The sequence below is a fragment of the Tinamus guttatus genome, unplaced genomic scaffold (assembly GCF_059628265.1).
Source record: "Tinamus guttatus ecotype Peru unplaced genomic scaffold, ASM5962826v1 Tinamus_guttatus_pri_ptg000242l, whole genome shotgun sequence".
Taxonomy (NCBI): Eukaryota; Metazoa; Chordata; class Aves; order Tinamiformes; family Tinamidae; genus Tinamus; species Tinamus guttatus.
Window position 1 is genome coordinate 2,280,224 of NW_028288776.1, and position 26,552 is coordinate 2,306,775.

The following is a 26,552-nucleotide window of genomic DNA, read 5'->3' on the forward strand; positions in this document are numbered from 1 at the left end:
TTGTGTGATATAAGAAGACTCATCTTCAGCAATGACAGAGATACTAAATTAGGTGCCTAAAGTCCTGTTAAATCTTCCTACGTAATTTAAAATATTAAAACTTATTATTGTAGAAACAGTTCTGTCCATAAGTATCTGATTTCATAATAAATCCATGCATGGAAAAATTAATGAAGCTTCTTTATTTCCGTGGTTATAGAAAGAAGCAGGCCTGTTTTTCTTCTCGTCCCTCGTATTCTGTAGGCTTCCTAGGCCTGTGGCAGCTGCCATGAGGACGTGCGTGAGGCTGACAAGTGTCTGTTGGGCCGCGCTGGGGATGGGGTTGTGCGCTGTGGAGAGGCTGCAGTGACCGGCTGCCACGTGTTTATCCCAGTGCCTTTTCACCCTTGTACTGGGATCCTGTGGAGCACGAGTGGGAACTGACCGCTTGTGTGTTATGCAGCATGTTCTGCGGCAGCAGAGCAGTCACCACATGGCAGGCCAGTGCTGTCATAGGGACATTAAGGTCAAAGGTATAAATCTGAATCTCATAATTATAACAGGCCACCGGACAGAACTGCTCTAAGGGAGTCAAGATCATATCATATTTCTGATATACCATATACCAAGCTCTCTCAGAAGCACAGAAGTGCAAATCAGATGTACTCGAATATAACATAGTGAGTTTACCTAACTACACAACCTGTCAGAGCAAGAGTCCAAAGCAGAGCCAAAGACTGTTGTTATTTCAGCAATGCCCCAGCCTCCATGCCCAGAATGAGTCCTCTCCAGCACATCCATGGGCAGGTGGGCTCTGCCTCCTGTCACCTGCGTGGGCGCGATGAGGGACACGATGGTCTGCCCTGAGTGCTGGAGATCGCGTGATTCCACCTGCTCCGGAAGATGCTTTCTGCCTGAGCCTAAGGCCATGCTTGCAGGCTAAGTATGCACAGCAAATGGGTTGGTTTTCAAGATAGCTGCTTTAGGAGACTGCAGGCATAACCGCTCACGTCACTGTGATTGTTTCCATTAAGGTAAAATAAGTCATGTGGAGTTTTGCACAAATTTTAATTGAATAGCATGTTATTTATCTGCCTTGATTCATCACTCTTCTCCGAGGTAATAGAGGCACGTCCGGCCATTTTTGTTACTAGTCTTAGATTTATTTTTATATTGAAATTTTCTAGTACAAAGCAGAATGTTTTCTTACCAAGTTGTTAAAAATGCAGGTCTCCAGTAAATTACTTAAGGATAAGTAGCTGATTTGGAGTCTTAAAATCAATGGAAACCAGTGAAGCCAAAATAACACTTCACTATGACCATGTTAGTGGAGGCATAACAATTAGTTAATTTTTGAGAACATTTGCGAAGGTTTTCTAAAAAAAATGTGCCCTGTTGCTTGCCCTACAGTGTTGGTACCTTCAGTGATGCATGTATCTGCATTTCACAGTTTAGCAAGATATTGTCCTTAGTGCTAAAGTAATGCGAAAGAAAGACATGATGGTTGGCTATAGCTTGATTTATGTCATGGTGCTGCTCTATTACAAAGTGATGTGTAAGGAGCAGTAACAAGTACTTCAGCACTACCTGACAGCAAGAGTGAAGCTGGTGGGCTTGCTGGTGGTTTGAATGCCAAACGGAGCAGCACTGGAGGCGGAGATCCCAGGCAGAACCTGGGGCTTCACAGGGACCTCAGATTTGTGTCCCACCTCAGAGCCCCTTTATCAGAGTCCCTAGCTGAGCATGGCCAGGCCTGCAGAGTTGCTCCCTGGCCAGCCTGACACAGCTGGAGCATTGCTTTTGGGAGACTCTTCCAGCTTCTGTTCTCTGACACATGGAATTTAATAATCATCTTACTGATGTTCTGGAGAGGGTAGGGAGAGACAAGCTGAGCAAGAGATGTGTGGGTGAATGTCACCTAAGGACCATAGAAGTGACACATGCATTGGCCATGTCTTGGGCCTTCTTGCTCCAAGCAACCACAGGCTTGCAGAGAGGAAGAGGCTGCTGGAGACCACTTTGTGATCGTCTCAGGTTTTCAGTCCCCTCTCTGTCATTATGGAGAGAGGCTTCAATGTAGTCCAGGGCCAGCCATCATCACAGACCTGGTGAAGTTAATAAAAGGCATCAGTTCAATAGAGAAAAACATGAAGATGTGTATGGAGGTAGATGTAATGGACTCCACAGCCTAGGAATAGCATTTGCTGAAAGTCCATCAACAACCTCTCACTGTTGGGATAAAGGCTGATGCCATTTTTTTTTTTCTTAAATGGCCTGGGCTCAGGCAGAATGGCCTGTAGGGCAGCTTGAGGTTGCTATTTTGCTCAGTTTGGCTTTGTTCAACGCTTGAGTCTCATGTCAGTCTGTAGACACTGCAGTCTGGCTCAACCGGAAAGAGCCCCAAAGAAAGCAGCACGACTACCCATGAGCATCAAGGAAACATGCAGGAACTGGGTTAATATAGAGTGGAAGAGATTGAAAGCCATGTGAAAATGTTCTTAAAGGGTTGCCAAGAAGCTTTAAAGAGGCCTGGACTAAACCTTTCCCCATATCCTTTGTGCATGGAAATCACAGTGCAAGGGGCTTAAATTACAACGGACACTAAGATCTGGAACAACCCAGCTGTAAGGTGAAGATGAAAGTAAGCAGAGATGTTTTCAGAATGGATGAGAGAGCACTGGACTACTCTTTGTGGCCGCCTGAAGAAGATGTGAAACAGGTGTGAAAACAAGGGTAGGTTTTCACAGATGGGGTTTGGCACTGCTTTGCAGCAGGAGCATAGACGATCCTGCCCTGTGGCAGAAGGATGATCCAGGTGAAAAGGACACATATCATTTGCTGCCCAAAGCTGTGGTGGTGAGGTGGGACGGGGGAAGGAGTCACAGACTCATTCTGCATAGCAATTTCAATTGAAGTAGTGTAAAGTCGAAAGGTGGCTATTTTGCATATGTAGTTTTTTTTTTTTTTAAGTATGCAGTTGCATATAGATATAGCACACTAGCTTTTGAAATGTATTTGTTGGTTGCCAGTAGATATCTGCTCAAAAAGTCCCTAGTTATATTTACCATTTACCAAATCAAGAGACACAATACAAAGCATTCATGCTCTATATAGTGAATAGCTTTTTTCTATCATTTTTTGTTGGTTTTATTGGAGAAGAGTTTAAAACAAACAGGGAAAGAATATAATGCCAGTAAAAATATGGTGGAGTAATTACTATACTTCAAAATATTTTAGAGGTAAGAAACCAAAACTTCCGCCCTACAGATAAAAATCTATGGTGTATGAACAAACCTCATAGTCTGTCAGACATGATAAAATACATCTCAAGTGCTCAAATATTGAACAATAATAATAACTAAAGAACACTAGTTAAACTAAACTGTCTTGGATAAGATTTGCTGCCACTCAGGGACAACTAAACAAATTTAGTCAACACAAATTGCCATGTCCTTGCCATCAGTGGCCACAGAGGCACTGTAGAAGGCCAGGGCACCAGGACTGGACCTTGGGATGAAGATGCTGCCACGTATTGCTCAAGGGGAAGTGAATTCGGGCAAACAGGACTTTGTTCATTCTTGTGAGTAAATGGGATTGCACCAACAACACCCGGTAGCTTCACCAATTGCCACCTCCTCAGAGCAACCTGCACCAATGTCCCATTCTGCTTCATCAGGCAATGGGGGCTGGTGCTGCTCATCCCTGAAAGAAGCGGTGCGAGAGAGGTGAAGGCGCTGGTGCCTCCTGGCCCTGGTTGTCACAAGGGTGGCAGGACACCGGTATCTTTGCTGTCATGGCACAGGGGAGCTGAGGTCGGCTGGGGCAGGACTGGGAGTGTCACCGCTTGGTGTCACTGCCTGGTGTCACGCCAAGACTGCCGGGGCTTTGCACAACCCTGCTGAGCCACTGGCTATCAGTTAGATACGGTCAGTGCTTGTGGTCAGGTCAGGGTAACCTGGGCAAAGTGAGCACAGGCGGACGGGGGAGCACTGCTGCTTCTGACCAGTGCAGACCATTAGCAATTCCCAGCGCAGTTAATACTTATAATTTCATGCTTTCAGGTACCTCCATTTCAGCAGCCCCTGTCAGCGCAGTCAGGTGGGGAGGTGAGAAGGAAATGGGTGTTTAAGGTGGGCTCAGGGCCTGCGGCCACAGGGGCAGCTGTGTCCCCAGCCCCCAGTGGTGCAGCTCGGAGGCATTGATAAAAAGTTGCTAACGCAACAAAATTGGCCGCCCCTGTCAGTAACTGCTCTATAAAAGGTGCTCCATCCCGGTGGCATCCAGTCCCTGCAGCATGAAGGGGCTGGTGCTCGTGCTGCTGGTGGCCCTGGCGGGTGAGTCGGCGCGTGGGCAACGTGGTGAGCCGTGTTGCGAGCTGGAGGGGACACCGGGGGCCGTCTGGGTGGCAGCTGCAGGTCCCCATGTGCAGCTGACGCAGAAACACATGCAGTGCATGAGGGCCGGGCTGTGGGGTAGTGCTGCCGCGGAACCGTGGGTTTCTCACACGTCCCTCTCTTTCCTCCCATGCAGGTGGGCAGAAGCGGGACCTGGGTAAGTGCGGCCTCCCGGCCTTGTGCCACAGCGCATTTCTCCCCGTTTGCACCTGCCTGTAGGCACCCCCTGCCCTTTTTCCCGCTTGTTTCTCACACGTAACATCACGGTGGTGATGGTGAGGGAGGTGTTTCACCTGTTCTCTTGACAGAGCCCGTTTTCCGCACCGGCCGGACCTACCGCTACAGCTATGAGGGGTTGGTGCTGCAGCGGCTGCAGGGCGGCGGGACCGCGGCGGCCGGCATGAGGCTGCGCTGCCAGCTGGAGCTCGGCCGCCTGGATGGCACCCACCACGTGCTGAGGGTAACGCGCCGGCGCCAAGCACGGGGGAGAGGTGTCAGGGCTGCCTGAAGGACTTGGGGACATCTCCAAGAGCCTTGGGGTCATCTCCATGCACACAAGACCGTTTAGAATATGTCCCCACTGGGGTTTTGCTGGGGAAACATTGCTGCAGCCGCCTAGGGAAATGAACCAGGGTTTGGGCATGTGCTGTCCGTGGTTGCCAGTCTGCTCTGTGGGCTGAGACCAGGCTTGGCCTGAAACCTTAGAAGCCCCGTGGTGCCCCCATTCCATTGCTCTTGGGGTTGCTCCAAAGGCTTCAGGCAGGTGTGGAGAGCTGCAGTGGTAACCTTTGCACCTGGAAGAGCTGTTTCTGACTGAAAAATATGGTCACAAACATCTTGACCATAAAAAGGGGGATTTAGAAAAAAACATGTAGGGAGCAGCTGTGGGAGAACACTCAACATTTAGCCTAATAGTTTATGGAATTCTGGGCATGTATTAAACAGCACAAGCAAATTTCCCTTAACCAGTATAACACAATTCTGCAGCTCCACATGCACTACAGCTTAGCTAGAGTTGCTGTTAACTTTAGCAATTAAAGGCAAAAGCCTTGAGCAGGATTTATGTTGGGAACTTAACATGGCAGAGGGAAAGGCACACTTGCCAGCAGTAACTATAAATACTTAGGATAAAACTGAGCCCTTAAAACCACACCATTCCCCTCTAAAGAGGAGTGTTTATTTGTGTGTATGAGAGCCAGAGGTACATCAATGTTTTTAGGTATACAGTACGTATATGCATATATAAATGTGCAGGCAGGCACACATTTCCCACTAGGTAGCAGCCAAGGACTTGCCAACAAGCTGTATAGCTTGATAGGCTTTAAATTATCAAACCCATTTCCAAATGAAAGGCCATTTCGTTCTGGGCTGTCTCCCTCGGGTCAGCTCAGCTTCCCCACCAGAGCTGCTTTGGTTTTGCTGCTTGAGGACATGCCGGGCAGTGAGCAGCAGCCCTAACAGTTCCTGTGTGTTTAGGGAGGCAGCCTGAGTCACAGCTTGCCTGCGCTTTTTAGACTGAAGGAAAAATCTAACTGCAAATAGAGGGAAAGCAGAGAATTTCCCTTCCATACAGATTGCTAACAGCCACTGTTTCACTCACATGAATACTCAGTAAGATACACCAGGTTTGCAGAACTTTTGAAGATCATTTGCATTCTTCTAATAGAAATCCTTTATGGAAATTGTTTTTCCAAGACCTCCTCCTAGGACTTGCATAAGGAGTTAAGGGAGAAGGCATTTCCTGCAGTGTTGGACAAGTGCCTTGTATCTGGCCATGAACTGTAGTGTTCAGTTTCTTTCTTATAGCACTGTATCAAACTGATGACAAAAAATGTTGATTATGTTTTCGTAATTTTGTTTGCAGATTCAATCACCTAAGCTGGACGAGTACAATGGATTCTGGCCCAGGGACCCCTTCATCCCAGCATCAAAGCTCACAGAAACCATTGCTTCATGTTTCACCCAAGCCTTTAGGTTTGAATATAGTGAAGGAAGGGTTGGAAATATTTATGCTGTTGAAGACTGTCCCATTATATGTATGAACATAATGAGAGGAATTCTGAACATCATGCAGATGACCCTGAAAAAGTCACAAAATGTGTATGAAGTAAAAGAGGTTCGTTTTTTTCCATTCTTTTATTGTTACTCTCATTTCACAGTTACATAATAATGTGCCTGTACCTATACTTCCCAGGCAGTTTTCATTTATCTGTTTTTGTCTGTCATGAAGGCCTGTTCATTGTGTTTCATCAATACTCACAGGATGGGATTGAAGGCATCTGCCAAACCAGATATGTTATCCAGGACAAGCTAAAGAATAATTATGCCACCATATCCAAAAGCAAGGATCTAAGCGACTGCCAGGATAAAGCAGTGAAGAGCATAGGAATGGCTTACATCCGCCCTTGTCCTACCTGCCCCTTGGTATGAGCAGCACAAGTATATGCTACCAAACTCATCGTTGGCATAAGCAATTGTTAAATATACATCCACTGCACTGATGTTAATGAGGAATTTAGCTCATCTGTGATAAATTAACTACTGGCTATTCCTATTCATAAATGATTTTCTCTGCACTTTTAGAAAGTCAGAAACATTAAAAGCACAGTGATGTTCACTTACAAGATGAAGTATGATGACAGCGGGGCCGTGATGACATCTGCTGTGTCAGAACAGATGTATCAGATTGCTCCATTCAATGAACCTGACGGTGTTGCTGTCACAGAAGCAAGGTAGGATCAGTTACAGTGTGTGTCTGTAGGTGCAGCCCTAATTATCACAGCCACGATGAGGTGCCTAGAACATTTACTCAGGATGTGTGAGTTAAACAACTATCTTAATTCGCTGCCATTGGAAAGCTTTTTTTAAGTCCTAGGCACTTTGGGGTTGGTTACTTGGGTCAGGCAAGTGATCTCTGCAACCAGATTCTTTTGTAATTAGCAGAGATGAAGTCACTGCATGGTAGCAGCCAATTTTCCTGAAGCCAAGCCTCTCGGGGGGAAAACTGGTAGTGTTTTACGACAGGTTGCATCCAGCCCACTGCATCTTCACTGCTGGTTCTTCACCTGGCACACCGCAGGGCTGCACTCCCGACACCCTGCGCTGGGCACAGTGCTGGGGAGCAGAGCCACCCTCCCTGGGCAGGAAAGCTGCGTTTTCTGGTGAAACCCGGAAAACCTTCACCTGGCCCTTCATCTGCCACAGCAAGGAAAAGCGGCAAAACTGAAACCTGAACCTACTGTTAAAGTAATCCTGTCAGATATTTCCTTTATTTTAGAACTGGGAAATTTATCCAATCTCTCAGTTATTTCTGCAATTTTTAATGAAATCTCCCACACTTCCCATGTTACTTCCAGATAACTTGATTTATGAACAAACTTGAGAAGTGCCTGATCCACTTGCAGTCAATATAGCTATCCTGTTGGGCAATGCTCAATGCACTCCAACTTCAGTTTCATATATCCACCACTCAGATCAGTAGGATGTTAGTGATGCATTTCTTTCTTTCCCTTGAAGACAAAAATTGACTTTGGTTGACATTAAAGACACTCCCATAAGTCCCCCGGAAGTTCAACTGCACAACCATGGGAATCTCCATTACAATTTCTCAGGAGAACTACTCCAGATGCCAATCCATCTAATAAAGATCAAAAATCCAGAATTGCAGGTATTAGGTGCTCATTTTTCATACTGTTTCCTTGTTAGTAAGGTTAACAGAAAATAATTTTCGACATACTCTTTTATACCTTTTTTCCTCATAGTTAGCAGAAATACTGCGAAAATTAGTTCGGTATAATGAAGAAGGATCCAGCAAAGAAGCTTCAACAAAATTCTTACAGATGATCCAGCTTCTTCGTTTAGTGACCTTTGATCAAATTGAGTCTTTGTGGCAGCAATTTGCAAATAAACCTCTTTACAGGTAACTGCATTACTTTTCGCTAGAATTTCTGATCAGAGAAATACTGGGCAGTGGAGATAATGAATCCTCCCCTTCTTGGCAGGCACTGGTTTCTGAGTGCAGTATGCGCTGCTGGAGCTACCGACACCTTCAAATTCCTAAAGCAGAAGATTCACCAGGAGGAGCTGAACCTCTGGGAAGCTGCTGTGACGCTCCCTCTTGCCTTCCATTTTGTTACACCCAATGAACAAACCCTAGAAATCGCATCAGTGAGTACAAATTCTTCTTAATTCCTCTGTTTTCCAGTCATACATTTTTAAAGAATTTTAAGAGAACGATGCAATGTATATTTCCTTCTAATAATGTAAAATTCAGGATATGAAGAAAAATTGGGTAGGCATTTTAGAAAATGTTTCCAGATACTTGTTACCAAAAATGTTTTAATGTATTTGTTATTGATACTGCTAAAAAACCCACAAATCTTAGGAAAATTGCCACTGATTTCTTTTTTTGCCAAAATATAAATTTTTTAAAAAATCAAGCAACAATCAAAAGTAAAAGAACATATTTTATAACTGAAACAAGAATACTGCTATTGTATCTAAAAGACTGGTGTTTGATCTAACTTCTAAAAAATATGTAGGTAAAATACAAAATAATTTTCTCTATTTATTTCAAGGGAATGAAAGGGAAATGTTCACTGTATGCCAACTGTAGTAAGTAGGAACACTAAAGAATGCTACTTTTTACTTCTGCAGACTTTTATGACATGTCCCCAAATCAAAAAGACACCAATGCTTCGAATACTTGTTTACCTGGGATATGGTTGCATGGTAAATAAATACAGTGCTCAGGCTTCAGTTTTGCCTAAGGAACTTCTTCAGGTAGGTTGCTCTCACTTCATATTTTATAAGGAGTGAAGACATTTTAAAAACATCTCTAATTTAATTCTCATAATGTTGGTAATTATGTAACTAGTTGTTTAGATGCCTTATTCTTGGCTGTGATTCCCTGCAAAATTGCAAAGACAGAATGAAACGACAGACTGATGTTTTCTAAAAATCTGGTCTTAACACTACAGAATTTCAAAGGTAAAAGCCCTTGGGGATAAAGGGTTCTGTACACAAACTTAAACAAAATTTATATAACATTTATGATTAAAGCAAGATAATTACAATTCTTCTTCTTGCTCTTACAGTCAGTAGATTATACCAAAAATCCATTACCAGACCTTCCAAAGCTTCACAGCTGCATATCACCATCAGAAACATTCGCATCATTGTCCTGGGACTATGACACTCCAGTCCCTTAGTCAGAAGGACCACAGCACTGGCGTGGCCTGCTGGCATTGGAACAGGATTTAAATCTTCCCCAAAAGAGTGAAAAAAAACAGTTCACCAGAAAAGTAATTTGTCTTATCAGAACAGCAAAGACCTTTATATAAATCAGCTGTTGACATAAGAAATGATTCTGTGGCTGTGGCAGGTCCTGCGGGCATGTAGGCTGGCAGGGCTGATGGAGTGGCACCAGGGCCACCAGGGTAGCCCTTTGAGGACACCTGCATTGGTCCAGTGCCACTCTAAAACTTGCAATAGATTCCCTGGGGCAGGCATCTAGCCAGGAACATCTCCAAAGCTCAGGCTCAGGTAGAATGCAAAATCAGTTATAACACAATGTAAGGAAAAAGAAAAATGCTCACATATTTCATATTTGGCGTCCTGATAATGGTGGTGAGATTTTTCTCTGAAGAAAAATAAGAACAGCTTATCTCAAGGTTTTGCAGCAGTCGTAATGTTTGCTATGGCAATATGCATTTTTATGTATCATCATTAGATCATGACTTGAAATGATTAACCCACTCTGCTCTGTTTTCAGCCTCTCCATGATCTTGCTACTGAAGCCGCCAGCAAGGGCCATGTTGAAGATATGTCCTTGGCTGTGAAAGCCATGGGCAATGCAGGAGAGCCAGACAGTATCAAGCGCATCCTGAAGTTTTTGCCAACATTTTCGCCTTCTGCTGCAGCATTACCAATCAGAATTCATGCTGATGCTGTGTTGGCCTTGAGAAAAATTGTCAGAAAAGACCCTGAAAAAGTAACTGAAACTATTATTTAAGCAAACGTGCTAGTAGATGTGATCTGGGTTAACTTTGTGATGCAGTGTTAATAAAAGCATGAGGTAATGTTAGTAACCTATTAGCAACCTGGGGAAGATTCCTAACTTAGTGACTTTCCTCTTGCCCATCTGCAAATTTCATGACATCACCTTGATGATTTTTGGAAACAAGGTTACTCTAGTTGCTGTCATGTTGCACCTGTTACTAATGGCTGTTTTTATTAAACCTGTTCACTGGACACCCAACAATATCTTTGTTTTCAGTGACAGCTTCTTTGCTCAAGTCTCAGCATAGTGTTTTGTTCTCCAGTCAGTGCAGATCAGAAATTGGCTGTGTAAGAAGTATTTCTTTACTAGGAAGTTACAAGGTACTCACAGGCTGTATCTTCTTTCTTTAGGTAAGAGAAGCCTTGCTCCAGTTATTTATGGACAGTTCACTTGCTCCTACTGTCCGAATGGTGGCCTGTCTTGTCCTCTTTGAAACTAAGCCTGCTCTTCCGACTGTCACAGCAATGGCCAGCTCACTGCTAAAGGAGCCCAGCTTACAGCTAGCCAGTTTCACATATTCACACATGAAGGCTTTGGCAGTAGCCAGGATCCCACAGCTCTATAATTTGTAAGTAGAGGAAAACATAAAGTTTTTGGTAACAGACAGTTATTTTTCTTTTAGTTTTCAAAGAATTTGGCTACAGTCAACTACCTTCATATGCTCTGTATTACTTAGATCTGCTGCCTGCAACATTGCCATTAAGCTACTAAGCCCCAGACTTGACAGACTCAGCTATCGTTACAGCAAGGTCATTCATGTTGGTGGTTATTCCAGTAAGTATCAGATACCCTGTTGAACTCCTTTGGCGCAGGCAGAAATGTCTTTATCATGTTCCACAATTTTCATCCAAAATCCTACAATGGATGGTGGGTTTAGTGCATTATTGAAATGGAAAAAGCACAAGAATCTCCTAAAATGCAGAATGCCCTAAACACATTCTACTACTCTTTGGGTTATCTACTGAGGAAAAAAGATATCTGAATGTGGATTTAGGTCTCCTGTAATCTCTGTGGTTATATTGACTCTGCCCTAGAAATAAGTTCTCCTTTTGGGGTCACAAATTTGAAGACATGTAGGACTGAATACTGTCAGAACCAAATGTCATCTAATACAGCATGAACATAACATTAAACATAAACTAGTTATCTTGAAGACGCTAATGAAAATCTCTGCTGCATTTTATTCCTGTTATAGATGAATATAATGCTGGTGCAATTTGGAGGGTCTACCTAATGAATAATCCTGGCACTATATTTCCATCTGATATAGTCACAAAAGTAAGAGGATATTATGCAAATACAGCAACAGATATTGTTGAGGTAAATATTTCATTAAAATAATAATCCCAGCTACCAATAATATTGCTTATTAAGACATTTGGACCCTGATGTAGCATTTAACTCCATCCTTTGCAGTGAGGACTGATGCAGGAGGGAATATATGGCTCATGGTTATGATTTCACATGTATTTGGGCATCTTGACACATAGATTCAGCATCAAACATGATAGTATAGATAGGAGAGCAAAGGAAAGCTTAGGCAGCTGAGCTTTCTTCTACCTAGCTAAAGTCACATGACATTTAGGACATCTTGCATAAGTACAGGCGATCAGCAGCTGAAATTACATTTTGACTAGCAGTGCAGCCAGTGCAGCATGATGCTCCATGTAACAGCATGCAGCTCAGCTTCTTGGGCAGGCTTTATAGCCTGTGCTAGCTTTGAGCTACTCTAAAATTACCCCCACTGACTAATTCAAATCTACCTCAGCACATCCTCACCTTTGCAGTCACAGCCTGCAGCCATCTGCCAGTAGACATACCCTTGTAAGTGTAATGGCCTCATGAACTATGTGTTTAGAGTGGCCTCAGTAGAAGTATTACTACATGCAAAGGTATTCCTGGGCTTTCTTGCACTTACTCTGTGATGCCTAACTGTTTCCTACAGGTGGCTTTCCGCTCACAAAGTCTAAGCAACATTATTCGGAAACGTAATATTCCCTTTACTAAATATGACACATACAAGACTCTGAAAGAACTTGGTAAAACGGTATGTATATATTCATCTTTCTGATGTGTTTAAAATATGCAGTTTACCAGTGCTGGTGTTGCATTGCCTACCCACCTAGCATCCCTTTGATATTTCAGTGAGAAAGGAGTAAGTCGCGGTGTGTGGTCATGGGAAGATGACCTCATATTGCACTTACAATATTCAGTGGATGCCAGTTTTTCATTCAGCCTGTCAGCACAACACACAGGTGTGTCTTCAGTGTACAGTGCACAGGATGATGATGATGATGGTAGCAAAAATTCATGTGTTTTGCAGTGACTATTAAAATGCAGTAAGGATTGCTCTTCTCTTTTACAGTGATTATTGGATAGGAGTTTTCCTCATGAGCAAACTTGGGTGTCACTTACTGCTGTAAAAAAATATCCTTATTAGAAAAAGTCCCATAACTGACTGAAGTCAGTTATGCACCATAAGGAAGACTGTTTTAGTTCAGAGCTATGGGAAGTCTATTGCTTTTCTGACTAAGGAGCTGTAGTTAGCATCTACAGTTTAAATTTGATTCAGTCTTTGTTAGTGCAACATTATATTTTAAATAACGCTATCTGCTTCTTCTCTTTTTCCACATCTCTCTCTAATACTACAGCTTGTGGGGTGGAAAGAGTTGCCTCCTGAAGACCCTCTGGTATCTGCTTATGTGAAAATCCTTGGCCAGGAGATTGCCTGTGTTGACATTGGCAAAGATGTCATTCAGCAGGCTGTGACGGTACTGACAACCACTACTGTCTTTTTGGTCTGAGGTGTTGGATAATTTCACTTCTCTCTCTTTTTCTTTTTTCCTACCTACCTACCCTATTTCTCTGTTTTCAGAGCCTAACCAGACCATCAAGCTGGCAGGCAGCGGTGAAAAAGGTGATGGACGCGGCCCGCCGAGGCCTTTCTGGAGGGCTGATGCTGCCGGGGATGGTGGCCGAGGTGCGGCACGTCGTCCCCACAGCCACGGGCCTGCCGCTCGAGCTCAGCCTCTACGGCGTCGCCCTGGCCCAGGCCGCGGCCACCGGTGAGCCCCGGGCGCCCGCACAGCACGCGCCTCCCAGCCTGCCCCGGAGTAATTGTGGCCCAATCCTTCTGCAGGAACGAAATCCCCCTGAAAGCCTGACAAATGCTCTTGTAATGTATAAATACGAGTGTTCAGCTGCATCCAAAGGGTTTGAGATCTAATTAGTGTGTTTTGCCTGAAACGTAAGAAGCTTTGAATAATTGTGTAGAATATTTCAAAATGTAAAAGCACTACCCAGGTGCTAACTACTATGTTTATTGAAAAAAAAAATTGTCACCAGAACTAATTACTAATCTGTTCATACAATTCCTTTCTGTCTCTTGCAGTTGATATGCAGATGTCACCACCATTATCTGGCAATTTTAGAGCTTCCCAGTTGCTGGAAGCCAATATGGAGCTTCATGCTGATATCAAGCCAAAGTAATGACAACATATATTTTCACATACACACACATACACACACATACACACACGCAGCATGTACATTCATTTATATTTAAAACAGATATGTGATAATATGTTGTTATAAAAAGGCCTTATTTGTCACAAATTTGGGGTGGCGGCATTATTCCTGAGTAGTGAAGCTGTGAGCCATGTGCTACACGTGCTACCTCATGATCCTGCGAGCCTGGCAGCGGCCTCTGTGCCCTGCTTCAGGGCTCTGCCACTGCCAAAAAGACTCCCATTTATACTGTGTATTGACTACAGATACTGAGCTGTGAAGATGTATTTGTTTACACATGACAATGTTTTACAAGTTCAGTGTCATCTTGTCATCACAAGAGAGGAATTTCAGAACGAAAAAGAAGATGCGTCTCTGGATTAGCATAAACAACAGCAATAATGATAGTAACAATATTAATAATAATAAGAAACTAGACACAGTCTGAAACTGATAAAAGATTATGGTAGTAGATGATCCTTAGGCAATATATCAATGATAGAACAGTAAAAATGTCCACTTTTTTCAGTGACACTTCAACTTGTTCTTGTCTTGTTACATGATACGTCCCTTTATCTATCCATAATAGTTAAGATAAAAAGAACAGTACAAAAATCAAATTTTACATTTCAAACTTAAATATTTGCATGTTAATATGTAATTTTTTCCACTCTTTCAGAGTATATTTTCATGTGATTGCAATGATGGGGATTAATACACAGTATGCCCAGAGTGGTCTTGAATTTCATGCGGAGTTCAGTGCCAACACTACAATGAAATTTGATGCCAGGATAAACATGAAAGAAAAAAGTTTTAAACTTGAAACCACTCCCTGCCGTCAGGAGGTTGAGCTAGCATCTGCAAGGTACAGAAGGATTTGTTGCATTTTGCATGTTACATATAACTAATTGTCAATTCCTTGTTATAAAATCACAAACACAGAACTGCTGTTAGGCCCTGCTATACTTTGACAGCCACATAATGATGCTTTCTTTCATGCATCAGCAAAATATATGTATTTTTTAATATAACTGTACCAATAAGTTCTGTGTCTCTATAGTCAGGAGAAGGACATGGAATCCGTTGATGCGGTAGTGCTGCTTTGGTGGCTTAACGCTCATTAAAATATGGAAAAAGCACAGCACTGCCCATATCTCTTCAGAATTAAAGACAGGATGGGTGAGCAAAATCAGGTGTTACTTGTATGCCTTTATTGTCTCAACAGAAGTGAAGTTTATGCTATTTCAAGAAACATAGAAGTAGATTCAGAGAAGAGATCCCATATTCTCCCTGAAGGAGAAGTACCGAGTATCCCTGAGCAGCCGTTTCAGTCAGTAGAAATGTCCTCGAGAGAGCAAAGTGAGAAGGTAAAGATGCCTTTGACTCCCGCTCTAGCAAGTGGTTAGAGAACAGACAACTTCTCACAGAGCTTGAGCATCTACAACCCAGCAACTGGCTAAAAAAAAATCACAACCATTGAACTCTGTGATTCAACAGGCACCTGGCATACCCCCAAACACCCACAGTCTCTGTGGGTTCAAGCCACTTAAGGTCTGCTCACTCTTGTCATCCTATGCAAATATGATTGCTTTGATAGCATGTCTTATTGTTGTTTTTATTCCCAAGCCTGGAGAGAAAAGCCCCTTAAGTGATTTTCAGCTGCTAAGACCTGCTGCTAACATGGGAGGAATATACCGAATTGGAACAGGAAGGCTAGTAGCTGAAAACTAGTTCAGAGAAATAGCTCCTCCACAGAGTCCTTTCAGGTTTTTGATGGGAAGTTTGTGAAAATCTTATATGGGAAAGGCTGGGATGGAGAACTGCCCTCTTCTGCAGAGCCAAACCCCCACTGCTTCCAGTGCTTGGGTCTCTACCTTTAGGCAACGCTTCCTTATGTGGGCAAAGCTGGTGCCATTCTTGTCATTCTCACTAAAAGGAATTAAGGAAAAAACTGCACCTTTTTTTGGGAAAAGTATTTTTATTTACTTCTTTGTTTGTTTAATGCAGCAAAAAAATAATCCTACTGTGATATCGAAGGGCTACCAGCAAAGCTCAGATGAGACACATCACCACAGTGCAGGAGGAAGATCAAACGCACACACCTTCTGCAGCAAATTAGCCAGTCTGGGATGTTACGCTTGTCTCAGCCAAAAATCACGAGATGCCGCTTTCTTAAGGAATACGTACCTGCACAAATTTATTGGAGAACGTGAAACCAAAATAATGTTGAAACCAGGTAATGAAAGCAAGCGTGTCTATTAACTTCTGTGAATGCTGCTCAAGAACTGTAGCTCTGGAAAATAAGTATCTTGCCTCTAGTTATTGCAGATGCTGATATTGAAAAAATACAGCTGGAGATTCAGGCAGGATCCAGAGCAGCTTCCAAAATAATTGACGTGGTAAACTCGGGGTCTGCGGAAAAGAATGCATCATCTCTATACGAGGACATTAAAGCTAAACTGAAGAAGATTCTAGGCATTGAAAAGGTCTTCAAGGTAAAAGCCTGGGGAAGGGGAAAATTCCAACAAATGGAGCTTAAAGGGCTTGAAGTCCAATGTGGGAACCGATCTCGGACAGCAAGGATGAGGTTAGTCAGAAACCTGACCATGATAGGCGTGTTGGCCAGCACAGGCTTGGAGGGGACCCACGGGATGCACCCAGCAGAGACCAGCCCTCTGCACTGGGGAGGCTTTTGGCTGGCAGGAGTGGCCCTAGCGAGTCCTGGTGCAACTTCTGCACTGACTGGGGCAATGAAGCTGTGTTTCCTTGCAAGGCTTGAGCAGCTTGTCTGGCACCGAGAGAAATTTTACACAGCAAGCTGTAACTATTACTCTTTGAACTGCTTTTGCAGGTCACAAACAAAACACGGTCCCATAAGAAACAGATTCCTAGTAAAAACAAGGCTGCAGTTACAGACCTCTGGAAAGAGCCCAATGCAGCCCCCTTCTCTAGTTCATCCTCTTCTTCCACTGCTTCCTCTCCTGATGGCAAAGAGCCCAGAAATGACCAGGAGAAAGGTGCAGCAAGGCAATCTGGAAGGAAACGTGGCAGCAGCAGCAGCAGTAGCAGCAGCAGGAGCACCTCTGGCTCTGCTAACAGTAACATCTGCAGCAGCAGCAGCAGCGGAGAGCATCCCTCTGGAAACAAGCACTGCAGCGAGGACAGTGAATATTCCAACCCACAGGTAACTCACCCAGGCAAGACTGTTAATGTATTTCTTGGGAGTGAATATTTTTGTATCAAAAATCAGGAAAGTGTGCTTTAATAATTAAAAACACAGTCGTTCTAGAGAATCCCAGTATGTCCCTCCTGGTTATGAGAAGACTCACAAAAAGTGTATGTCCCTACAGGGCACGGACCACAGAAAGGGCAAACAGACTGCTAGGGGTAGTTGTTTGTTGCAGCATGGATGAAGTGCAGAGCTGTTTCCCATTTTTAACCTTCCTGAAGCACTTCAGCTTGTGTCACATTTTAGAAAGTTTCGTTTTAAAATATTTTTAAGATATGAATTTTGTTTTGCTCTGTTTTTGATACTGAACTTTTTAATGGAGTTGTCGAAAGTTAGTTGCTTGTCTTCTCTTGAAATTCTTCTGTGCTGTTTGTTTTCACAGGCCAATCTAGCTATTTACCAGTTTTGGTTCAAGCCAACCGATGAACAGGTACATTTTCTGCTTATATTGTGAGCAGGATCTACAACTGCTTTCAGTAGCTTTACTTCAATTAGGATTTAGATCACTGAGAATAAAATGTGAAAAATTACTTCTGCAGCAATTTCCAATGGTAAAAGCTTGCTTCAGGGTGATTTTTCTGTTATTTCAGGCTCCAGAAAGGAAAGTCCTGAATAGCAGCAGCAGCAGCAGCAGCAGCAGTAGCAACAGCAGCAGCAGTAGCAGCAGCAGCAGCAGCAGCAGCAGTAGCAGTAGCAGCAGCTCCTCTTCTTCTTCTAGTGATGAAGACATCTCTACAGCTGTATCTCAGGTGAGTGTCTTCTTAATTTAAAGGAAGTAAAAACATTTACTTTGGATTTCCAGTTAATGTAAACTTAAAAAAAAAAAAACTAAGCCTCTATGTATAATTATTTCCTGCTTTTATAAAGATGAGAACCTTGGACAACAATTTGAGAATTTTCTAGAATATGCCTAATACACACTATATGTTTTAATGAAATTAGAATTTACTGTTGTACACCCAGGAATAAGTATTGCTTAGTAAACAGTACCTCAGTAAAACATTTACTTTAGTAAAACAGGTCCTTTCTCTGCACTATGCCAGTAGATCCCCATTTTAAGCGTGAGCAGCTTGCAGAAAGGAAAAAAAAAAGTCCTACTTTCTCCCCACCCATTTCCTTGTGTCTTGAATTCACCTCCCTCCCCAACCCTTTTGCCACACTTATTGCTTCCCTAAGCTCCTCACAGTCCCAAGCCACGACGTTCCTGCCACGTACACTTTCTTCCCTGCCAGAACCTCACTCTTTTCCCAATTTCATCTAAGCCTTCACCAGCTTTATGTTGCCTAAACTACCTCTTTTGGTCTCCCATCACTTGGACATGGAAAGACTTTTAAATACTTAAAAAACACTTTTTAAACAAAATTTCCCCTTTATAAACATTTTTTTTATTAAGATTTTGATATAGCCATTTTAATGCTTTGTTTACTTATATGGTCTCTATTTCCTCTCTTCTGGCTTAAGCCTAAATTCTTGGGTGACATTAAACCACCAATATTGGCTGTAGTTCTTCGTGCCATCCAAAAAAATAAGCACCAGGAAGGATTCAAGCTCGTGCTCTACACTGATATAGAGCCCACGAGCGCTAGGATACAGATGTTTGTTTCGAGCATCGCCGAATCAAGCAGATGGAAACTCTGTGCTGATGCTTCAACAATAAATCCCCACAAAGCGCTGGTAAGATTTGGATTTGATCATCTCGAATTTAAATGAAAAATAATGGTCTACTTTGTTTCATAACATATATATATTTTACCTCTAATAGGGGTCTGTAAAATGGGGTCACGATTGCCAGGAATATAAGATTGCTACTAAGATTGCAACAGGGCAATTTGCTTCTAATCCAGCTATGCAGATGAAGCTAGAGTGGCCCAAAGTACCTTCAAGACTGCGAAGAGCTGCAAGATGGTGAGATTTTGCTTTAGTTTCTGAAAACTCCATGTATGGCAATGCTCTGCATAACTACAGATTCAATTCTGCAATTTCTGAGCAGAAAAAAATCTTCAATCAATATGATTTTATAAGATCAGATTACCCATCTGTCTTCATGTGTATTCATTCTCTCAAAACTTAGTGCATTTTTGTTTGCATTAAAACCTTTTGAAACAAAAGGGGATGCTGGGCTACACATAATCTATTGATTATTAGATCTTTTTATTTTAAAATCTTTTTATTTTAAATCTATTTTTAAAAATATTAAATCTTTTAATTTAAATTGTCAAATTAAGAACCTGGTCTCCCGATGCTTCCTAATCAGTGGAGCTTCAGAGGGCCTCTTAGAGCAGAATCCTAACCCTGGTTGCTTGAGGGAGCCAGTCTCTATCGTAGGGGAGCCTTAACAGGGTAATTTCTTGACCTAAGCACCTTACACCCAGTTTCTGGAGAAAGTGATATAAATACTTCCCGTAAGATAAACTGCACAATAAATAGCCACTGTTTTGTGATACCGAGTGTGAGAAAACTATTCATTCACTGTATTCAGTGATATATTTTCTCCCTATGATATCACTGTTATAGATCGCTATTCAAGCCCAAACTTTTTCTTTTAATAGTGCTTCCAAATACAGACACATAAAAAAACTTCAGATACGTAAATGTGCAGGCAAAATAAACTTATATGTTAAAAAGCGAAAGGTGACTTGGCTTGGTTAACAAATTTCTACTGAAGAGGCCGATTCTTATATGAGCTGCTATCTGTCAATTCAATACCCTGGGGCAAAGCCACAGACCTTATCCTTGTTCCACCTTGAGACTGAGTCTTTTTAAAGGTTTATTTTCTGTATTTCTTTATCTGAGTCCCAAGCTTGTAAGGTAGCCTGCTGATATAAATCTGTCTACTCCTTGACATTCTTGGTAAGCAAAGGATCCTCACTGAAAGATAATAATTAACCTAATTTTTAGTTATTTTTAGAAATTTTTATGATTATTTATGATCTGTAAGGTCATAAGATTATTGTGCAAAACAAAATCAAGACCTTGAGAAAGAAGATGTCTGCCCATCCGGGCTGAACATAAGGAACATGGAGATGGTTGTTCAGCCAGGTTTACAGCCGACCTCCTCCAAAACCAGTTGAAGGCAGCTGCTTGACTGGGCTTGTGGCCAACTTAACCGCAGATGTCCTCTAAACTAGTTTTGAAGGTCAAACACCCGAGGAGGAGGAGGAAGATGAGGAAGGCAGGGGCTTCAGACTGAGGGCTGGGACCCCCTGTGGGTACGCGCACCTGCGTACCCAGGAGGGAAGCTCGTGCAACTGAAGGCCCCCCCGGCCTCCCGTGCCTCCTGGCACGTACTGGCCCTACGTGGCAGGATGCAGCCTGGTAGAAAAGACTGTGTGGGAAGAGGGACTGAGAGACTCCTAACACCGAGGCCGACGTTGTCTCCGCGGGGACGCCCGCCAAGTTAGGAGCCTGTCAGCAACCCTCTAGTCGGCCAACTCGCGAGCATGTTCAGCCTCAGTATCCTGCTGGCAAGTATTACCTCCTGAGTAACTATCCATACTTTGCTTCTCTGTTTATGTGTTTTCACCTGAATAAATGCTTGATGTAGCCACGCCGTCTTGTGCGATTATCTCGAGCCCATCTAGAACAACCAGCTAAATGACTCGCATCCTTTTCCAGGTTCTACGCATTTGTTCCAGGAGCTGCGTATATGCTTGGGTACTCCCAAAGGCAGCAGCACAGTCCCTCTCATCAGGCGACCTTGGTTGTGGCTCTGACGTCTCCAAGAAGCTTTGATGCGGTTCTCAAGCTGCCTCACGTAACTATTTCCACAATCTTTTATCCTTGAGCCTTTAATACTTATGAAATCAAAGGTCGATAGGCTTGGTTTAACAGACTTCTTTTTCAAATCAATTTATTAAACTACAAAGAAGCTCCCTCAGTACAGTGGTATTACAGTCACATAGTTGGTTCTCTCATGAAAGTTATCTTGTAACCCATTTTTCTTTCCTATATAGCATGCAAACACAACAAATAAAAACACTATTATAACACAACAATCCCAACTGATAATGCATCAACAGTAATTGATTAGAATAACACTCCGCCCTTAATTTTCAGGAAAATGTTAGGTTTTGCTGTGTCTTGGAAACTCTAGAGAGCCACAGTGGCCAAAAAGTAGTTCCCAAAGTATAGGCAAGGGGAGGCTGTGTCTCTCGGGTAAGCAAACTGCTTGCACTCCAAGTTCGATGTGCGGCTCCTCACAAGGCTGTGCTGGTGAATATAAAATTTCATTTAAAATACTGTTATTCTATAGATTTAAAACTGTAGAGCTGTTTTGTGCAGTAGACGGAGAACCTAATTTACATTTAGCTCTGACCTAGATCTCAATTCTAACTTAGATTTCAGTCAGTGCATAGCACAGATCTCTTTGTTAGAGGAAAAATGTTCTTTCAACACCACACTATATTTTACATCCCCAGTAATGTTTGTTTTCTGACTGATTTGCAGCTCACAATTTTTGACAGAGGCATAAGGCTTCCCCTGCCATTCCCTTCAAGACGAAGTGCACCAACTTCAACACTGCCATCCTCTGACTTGAACTTCTTTTCCAAAGCAGCATTTTCAATCACTGAAAATCTTAAAGGTCAGAAATTAACTATATACACAGGCATTTACTTTGTAGAGATTGTAAATATGATTCTGACCTTTAGATAAAACTTGAAATTATTTTATGCTCACTTAAGAAATCAGTAGGACTTCAGGTAGAAATGAACATGTTTGCAATGAAAATCTGGGGGGTTACAAAATGTAAAGAAAAGAAAAATTATATTGAAGATGAAATATTCAAATTGGGGTTTCACTGACACTTATTGATGACTTCAGTGATTGAGAAGTACATTATCCCCAGTGCATCACTTTGAACTTCATTGCAAAAACTGTTCTTGGGGAAAATATGCTATAAAACTTATGATGTGGATTTTCAAGTAATTTCAGTTTTGGGGTGCTCTGTTTGACTACTGCTGTTACCAAAAAAAAAAAAAAAACTTCAAAAAATTATCCATTAATTTCACCTCCTGTACTTGATTTTGAATGGATTATCATTTCACTAATGCTCTGAGTGAACTCGTGTGTTGTTCAGGCTGAATATTAAATGAAAAAGCTTTGCATAATTCTGAGATAAGAGATCACAATTTGTACTCACAAATTTATCTCTCACTATGAATGAACTGCGAACTGGTTGTTTTGTTGTTTGTGGAATGGCAAGCTTTTGTTTCTGTATTGCTACAAATCCGGAATAATTCATTCTGAAGGAATTATTTAACTTCTATGTGGGAATAAGTAAGACCAGAAAATTGTAGGCAAGTAAAGTTGAATAATGCTTGTACAAAGGATAAAAAGTTTATTATAATCAACTTTTTTTCAGCTCGTTGTTCAGTTTCCCAAAATACGATCACAACCTTCAATGGAGTTGAATTTAATCATTCAATGCCTGCAAACTGCTACCACGTCTTGGCTCAGGATTGTAGTCCAGAACTGAAATTCCTGGTCATGATGAAGAGATCGGAAGAGTCTGATGATCTCATAGCAATAAATATCAGACTTGCCAGTCAGTGAGTAATGGCAAAACTATTACAAACAGATATCAAGCTGATGACGCTATAAATGTGGAGCCCAGACTGCTAGAACAGATTGTTACCAGCATAAGACTCATGCAAAATTATTGACGTCAACGGAAAGAGTTTTAGTAATGTCACTGGGGTTTGGGCCTTTGCTTTGTCTTTGAAGAGTTATCTGTTTTTTGAAATACATTTGAGGTTCATAGGAACCTGAAGTCTTTACCACCTGAAATTCTTGATTAGTTTCTTAGCATTTAACCATTTCGTTCTAGCTCTTAGTAATTACGTAGACACATAAACTGTGAAGCCAATAGGGACTGCTTTAATAATTCTGTATGAACTCTTATACTAAACTAATAATTAGACTAATTAGCACCTGCACAGTAATCTCAGCACAGTAGGTGAGAAGTGGACATAGCTAAAAAGGGAATTATTTCTCCCACGTTAGAGACACTCTCTTAGGTTATGCCTTGGTTGGTACATAATGTTCTAAATCTATTTGAAATTAATTTAAGACACACATTTTTTCATCTTAAAACAATCACCTCTGCAATCATAGGCTCTGCTATAAACTATAAATTTATAGTATAAACTACTATAAACTATATGAGATTATGCATAGCAGAATCATTGTAGGGAGTATTCCTCAAAGGGAATAAATTGGCTTTGATCTGCACATTTTCATTACAAGTACTTTTTTTTTTTTAATTTTCTGTGTCTAACTGACATAATGTTAGAGAACAGAGAGAAACTGGCACTCCATAGACCTGTTCTGTGGCTAAGCAGAGGGATACTCTTTTTATAAAGAACTCTTTTTTTTTTTACGTTTTGTGATAAAGAGATTCCTTGTCATTCTACCATTTGTGATAATTTCATAGAACTGTACTGTTTTTTTATGTGCTTGTGCTTCATATTTCTTTTTAAGAGCAAATACCACTCTCAAGAAGATTTGCAAAATATTCAGGCTGTGAGACCATAACTGCAGTAGGGAATCTAGTTTTTCTTTGAAATGTAAAGCACCTTCAGCTTACACGAACAGAAGAGCAGTTATAGTGTTTAGTACCAAGGATTTTTCCAATCTGGTACCTCCTCTCCTGAGCTGTGGCCACCAGCAAATGCTCAGAGATGAGTAGAAGTAGGGAAGGGTGTTTTGGGAGAATGCTGCTTGGCATGCTTCCCTGGCCTCCCTCTAGCTTCATCCCAAAGTGTAGGAGGAATTCATGCCAGAATGACATCTAGTATTAGTTCTACTAGGATTGGAAACTGTGACTTGAGTAGCACGAAGGAGAAGCACTTGTTTATACTCATGTCCTTTCATTAAAGTGAGATCGACATGTACGTTTCCAATGGACTCACCCAGCTAAAGATAAATGGTGTTCAGACTCCAACAGATGTTCCATACACGTCTAATTCTGGTAGGAAAACAATTTTATTCTTCATTTACACTTTTCTGCTTCCTCAAAGGAAAACGTATGATCCTGCAACATTGCCTCAAGATAAGGTTCACCCTAATATGAGAAAATTAGATGATTTGAACATAGCTTCATGCTGGCTTCATGTTATGGAGAGCAACAAGAAAGATGAACAGTGCAAGAGAACGTCATTTTTATTGCGCTTATGCACAGACTAAATAAAGCAGCGCTCTGGTATCTTGGGCTGTCCACAGAGCCTGTCACAGAACAGGCAACTAAGAGCTACTCCGGCCACAGCTACCTAGTCACTGAGCTTCACTGCAGGGCAGCATGGGGAATACACCTTCTCATTTTCCCCATCTCTTTCACAATATATCAGAACTTACATTACATTCCCATAAAGTTAACGGGACTCTGAACAATAACTTCTTTTTCAAATAAATCTCATTCTGCTTTTTTGTTGCAGATGCAAGCCTGCTGATCAGCAGTGAAAATAAAGGCCTGTCATTAAAAGCCCCTGACTATGGCATAGATCAACTATATTATGATGGACATACACTAGAGGTATTTTTAATCTATTTTTGATGCTTTTGTTTTCATAAGACAGGCAATTAAATGCATCTTTCCTTTATTTTCACAAAGATTCAGGTTGCTTTCTGGATGGCTGGGAAAACGTGTGGTATTTGTGGAAAGTGTGACGGTGAGAAGGAAAGGGAATATCAAATGCCTAGTGGATATTTAGCTAAAGATGCAGTGAGTTTTACTCAGTCTTGGATTGTCTCAGAAGACCCTTGTGCTGGAGGTATTAAGATACTAACATATATTGATATCATTGCCTTTGATTGCATGACTCACATGAATAGCCATGAGATTGATATAGTCTATTAACTGTAGCATGATTACCTATTTTTCACTATCTTTGTGCTTGGTGTCCACCAGCTGAAAAGTCTATTTTTTCCTGAAGTTGCTGGTTCACTGCAAGATTTGGTTTTGTTGCATTCCTATGTCAGTTTATTCTGCATTACGTAACTACCTGAAGTATGTGTGTTTCAGATAAAATTATAAAATTCCCTAAACCATACCAGGCAGGTATGGTTGAAATACAGATGCCTAGGAGACACTACTGATCAAAAATTAAATTTCCATTAGTCTAGGTGAAGTCAAGTTGATCAAGGGTTTTCACAAGTATCTTTTCAGATTTAGACACTGATGTCCTACCTTTCTGCTACTTCACATGTCTCTGTCCTTAGGATTTTGCCCTGAAAGCTTGATTCTCTTATAACCTCAGTTACTGATGGAAACTCTCACTTCAATAACATCATATTTCATGTATCTTCTGTCACTTGATATATTCATTGTTCTTAGTTGTTGCTAATGTACAAACTGAGTACAGAAAACTTATTTGAATTCTATAGATGCTTTAAAATAATTCATGTTTTCTAGCTTGCAAGCTGCAGCACAAGCTTGTGAAAATTGAGAAGCCTGTTGCATTTGAAAAGAAGGCCTCAAAATGCTACTCTGTTGAGCCAGTTCTACAGTGCGTAGAGGGCTGTTCAGCAACCCAAGTTGTTCCTGTATCTGTTGGTTTCCACTGTGTACCAGCTGGTGAGTCTGTAGAATGTGTATCTGTCCACAGCATAGTGGGAATATCTGAAATGAGTCCTGCTCCCATAGAGCTCCTTGCTCCTCATCCTCTGCGTGGTAAGACAGAACCTGGCTGAAAGCTTGTGTGGTCTTCCTTAAGTTACTCAGTTTTCTGGGAATTTCTAGTATGGGGAAAAAAAAAAAAAAAAAAGCTCTAATCCAGGGCAATGTCACATTTTACCTGTCCCTGATTGAGAAAATGTCTGGGAATAAATATTTTATAATCTGTCACCAAAAAGTATCTTGTTCACTTGCAACCACCATAACCAGGATTAGTACGTTCCAACCTGCATTTAACTTCATAAAAATGTGAGCATTTCAGCAGCTGCATGCACCAAAACAATAAGCATGATCCTTATACATCTGTGTTCAGTGTACCTGTTGTTTTCAGTGGGAAAATGATACATACTAGTTCACGACCCATTCTGCACAGTCCTGGGCTACACCACGGCATGTGTGGAAAACCCATGAGACCTCGAGGGTGCTACTACCAACATGAGCCCCTCTGTGTACGCCCACAGTTGGACTTGATGATCTGTAAGGTCTTTTCCAGCCACAATGATTCTGTGATTCTAAACCCTGCCCTGACTCGCGCTTTCCTGCCGCTTGCAGACTCGGCTCTCAACGTGGACGATGGCGCGAGGCTGCAGCAGAAACCGGAGGACGTGGTGAGCGCGGTGGCCGCGCACACGGCCTGCTCCTGCGAGCGCCAGTCCTGCCCGGCCTGAGGCTCCCCTCGGGCGGCACCGAGGCCTCCCGTGAAACCTTCCC

The 26,552-nt window shown here is 42.0% G+C and overlaps 1 protein-coding gene across 1 annotated transcript; it reads left to right on the forward strand.

Moving 5' to 3' along the window:
- The first annotated feature begins 4,273 nt into the window (after positions 1-4,273).
- Positions 4,274-26,509, forward strand: LOC104565324 (vitellogenin-2-like). Its single transcript, XM_088526170.1, has 36 exons — positions 4,274-4,313; positions 4,510-4,530; positions 4,682-4,833; positions 6,238-6,489; positions 6,636-6,797; positions 6,957-7,105; positions 7,890-8,040; positions 8,135-8,292; positions 8,375-8,540; positions 9,030-9,155; positions 10,147-10,365; positions 10,785-11,002; positions 11,111-11,208; positions 11,630-11,754; positions 12,380-12,481; positions 13,086-13,205; positions 13,310-13,499; positions 13,826-13,919; positions 14,621-14,806; positions 15,167-15,308; positions 15,949-16,177; positions 16,261-16,436; positions 16,793-17,125; positions 17,553-17,600; positions 17,761-17,824; positions 17,897-17,919; positions 18,632-18,844; positions 18,933-19,075; positions 20,786-20,924; positions 21,617-21,752; positions 22,533-22,719; positions 24,049-24,140; positions 24,604-24,701; positions 24,780-24,939; positions 25,581-25,742; positions 26,394-26,509. The coding sequence occupies exons 1-36, from the start codon at positions 4,274-4,276 to the stop codon at positions 26,507-26,509; spliced, it is 5,190 nt and encodes a 1,729-aa protein (XP_088382296.1).
- Positions 26,510-26,552: the final 43 nt, after the last annotated feature.

Coding starts and splice junctions, on each gene's coding strand:
- LOC104565324 (XM_088526170.1), top strand. CDS start 4,274: ATGAAGGGGCTGGTGCTCGTGCTGCTGGTGGCCCTGGCGG. Junction 7,106..7,889: donor GTTGCTGTCACAGAAGCAAG/GTAGGATCAGTT, acceptor TTTCCCTTGAAG/ACAAAAATTGACTTTGGTTG. Junction 13,920..14,620: donor CATGCTGATATCAAGCCAAA/GTAATGACAACA, acceptor CCACTCTTTCAG/AGTATATTTTCATGTGATTG.